This window comes from Diplotaxodon limnothrissa, linkage group LG18 (assembly GCF_057381915.1).
Source record: "Diplotaxodon limnothrissa isolate DT_005_m linkage group LG18, D_limnothrissa_male_GT1.1, whole genome shotgun sequence".
In the NCBI taxonomy this organism is placed as follows: domain Eukaryota; kingdom Metazoa; phylum Chordata; class Actinopteri; order Cichliformes; family Cichlidae; genus Diplotaxodon; species Diplotaxodon limnothrissa.
The window spans coordinates 29,007,692-29,010,897 of NC_140613.1; the positions used below are offsets into that span (position 1 = coordinate 29,007,692).

Below are 3,206 nucleotides of genomic sequence, written 5' to 3' on the forward strand. Positions count from 1 at the left end.
TCATGTGTCTCTCTAAATTCCTGATTTGGAATGCTGTGCTCTCACAGTTGTTGGCATTTTTTCATCTTTTTCTTCATATTTGTAATTGTAGACATTTGCTGAGCCTTTTCGACCTCACGTACAATAGCTTTTTGTCCAACCACCCCAGCCTGGCCGTCATGCTCCCCTTTATTTTCCTTTATTTCCTATGCCTGACTATCCTCCATCTGTCTTTATTTCACAGCAGCATCTTTTTGCTGTCAGATTTGTCAGAGCCATGCCTGCTATCGTAAACCTCCTCTTTAATGTGGTTTCCACCAACACCACCATCTCCTTCGGTGTGGTGCTGCCAATGGTCAGCCTTGTCTCTCTTCTGATGGGTGTTGGTCATCTTCTGCTCTGGCTGGTGCTGTTGAGGAACCCCCGCAGTCGTTCCAAGCCAAGCTCCATCATGCTCCTCAATCTCAGCCTGGCAGATCTTGGCGCTCTGCTCACCCTGCCCTGTGCGCTCCTGACTGCCAGTTTCTATAACTGGCAGCTTGGCGGTGGGACCTGTGTCCTCCTGGGATTCACAACTTCAGTCACAGTGAGAGTGGAGATCTTCAGCCTGGCAGCATTGTCTGTGCTGAGGTATCGTATCGTTGCACCATGGATGAGACCGCCTGCTAGTCTGACAAAAGTGTGAGTGTGAAGCGGAGGTGGGTTTGTAAAAATCATTTGAGGCAGTGTTTGTACAGTTGTTTGACTGTATAATGTTTACAATGATTCCTTTAACATGTTGTTCACACCTGTAAAATATTACCTTTAAAAAGCTGCATAAATCTTTATTAAAGGTATTTAAATGTATTTCAGTACAATGGAGCAACTGACTGCTAAAGGATATCACATGTATCCCCTCTCGAGTTGGAGGAGACCAAAACAGAGCTTCAAGGAGAGCGACCAGATAAATAACTTCAAATGAATGCTACTTTTTCTCTGAAGACATCTTTTTCTTCTAATTACATATGGGAACTTAGCCGTGTACGTCCTCCACTGGAAGTTAGGCAGGTGTGCTGTATATACAGTAGCAAACAAATATACTTATCCCTTGTTTCCTTGTTCCACAGGTCATGCGCTGTGGTAGCCATTTGGCTGGTCTCGTTGACCATGGCATTACCGAAGGTCACCTACATTGACTTCAGTGGTGGTTGCACGTGGTCCGTTGGCCAAAACAAGTGGCTCTACTTCCTGGTTCCTGCCTTTCTGGTTTACTATGTGGCCCCTCTCTTCTGCATCACCGTTAACTGCGGCCTTATCATCTCTCACCTCCATAGCTGCAGGGGCTCGCTGGCCGCCGACAGACGCAACAAGAAAGCTACTGCGCTGCTCATTGGTTCCACTCTGGTTTTTGCAGTTAGCTGGTTGCCATATTGAGTTTGTCAATGTGTTGTCCCCTCATGTTATTTAGCTGCTTTTCCCATTAGCCGACTTGGGGCTAAACTATCTTCAACTTTGCTTCATCTGTCAGCCGCCACACCTGGGCCAACGCAGGAAGCGCAGAGCGTGTCCCTGCTGTGGGAAGTGGCGTCACTGACGGCCATTTTTTTGGTGTGCCTGGTGCCTTGCTGGAACCCGCCACTGTACTTCCTGCTGTTCCGTCCTGCCGTACGTCAGCTCCGTGCCCTTTTGCCATCTTTTCTTCATGTTCAACGAGGAAAACCACCTGCACAACGCTGGCGTATCGCTCCTGCTCCTCCTCCCCCACGTTTGCCAATAGCTCAGCATTCTGCACACTCTCTCACTCATCAAACCCAGACACACGGGGTGACTTAATAAAGTTTACACAGCTGTGCTCACTCACATACCCTCGTGGGGCAATAGTCATATTAGATGTTATATCAACCGCTGTAAATCAAAATTCATGATTCATGCACTTTGTACAGAACATGCGTTTGTTTAGATCCTTTTGTGGTCAGTCTCATTCTGCTTGCTTTTGTAACACCTCTAAAAAGGCTCTTGGCAACAGTGTGTGTGAAGCTCTCAAATAGATGACAGTGTCTCATAAACAGAATGCATTAGGTGCCATAAAAACACAAGGTTTATATTTCTCAGCACAATACCAGTGTCACTCGGCAACTTCCTGTCTTAACAGTGGCAATTTTCCATAAACACAAAGCTGGAAATCTGAAATGATTTAAAAACAGGTTTTGAAGACATTTCTCTTCATATACCAGAGCTCACATCACAGTTTCCAAATCCAGGTCACTGACCTTAAAACAACCTCTTTAGAGCTCCCACACGGGACCTGAACCTGTGATCTTAACAGCTTTTTTTGAAGGACGTCTGCTGACTGACATTAAACCAACCAAGCAAATGGAAATCAAACTACCAGTGGAACTTTTAAACAAACATCTCTGAACTTAAAGGAAAAAAATCTGATCATTATGTCATATAGCAGGTGTATAGTATGAAAAGAGGTTTGCTATGTTTCAGAAACCTGCCATAGGATGTCATTACATTCCATCTAGTAGATTACATCCAGCAATGTAACCTCACAGCCCCTTTACTTCACATTGTGACTGAGTAAAAGCACAGGAGACACAGTCAGCTATGCCTGCTTCCCCGAAAAGCGCCCTGTACAGCTTAGTAGCAACATTGTCTAAATTCAATGTCATTTGATAACCTTATGAAAAGAAGCCTCCTTGACTTATGGGAAGTATTACTAAAAAGATGACTTGTTTTGTTCTGAACTGTAATGCGTAGAAGTGCTTATTAAATCGGGATTTGACACAATAATTCACATCAGAAGATGACTGCATGGGAAAATGACTTCTTAACAAGTGGAGCCTATCTACATCCACGCTGATTTAATATCACAATGTAAAGGGCATGTCATGTATTTGCGCGGGTATGGGGGCTTTGTTTGACAAATTGGCAGAGGGCGGGTAATTGGATTTTTTTGTTGTTAGCCTATTCATTTCAAGATTTCTAGTAAGCAGCTGAGTTGCAATCACTTGCCCTGAAATATTGCATAATGGGTTTGTTTTTCAGCTGAAGTGAAGATTGCTTAAATTTTTATCACTAATATTTGCTTGATGCAGGGGTTCACTTTGGGTACATGCCTACTTGCTTTCTTGCTGAGAGTTAGATAAGAAGATTCTCTCAAATGTGTCTGCTTGATGTAAAGCACCAGGAAGGTTAGCATACAGAGTAGGTGCTGCAAAGGGTCAACTTTGCTCTGTCTAATA

General features: G+C 44.0%; 1 protein-coding gene across 1 annotated transcript; it reads left to right on the forward strand.

The window, feature by feature from the left end:
• Nucleotides 1-256: 256 nt before the first annotated feature.
• Nucleotides 257-1,791, forward strand: LOC146613945 (prolactin-releasing peptide receptor). The gene is given in 4 exon segments (XM_085378596.1): nucleotides 257-660; nucleotides 1,086-1,388; nucleotides 1,390-1,418; nucleotides 1,421-1,791. Coding segments are annotated over 4 exon segments (1,107 nt in total).
• The last annotated feature ends 1,415 nt before the right edge of the window (nucleotides 1,792-3,206 follow it).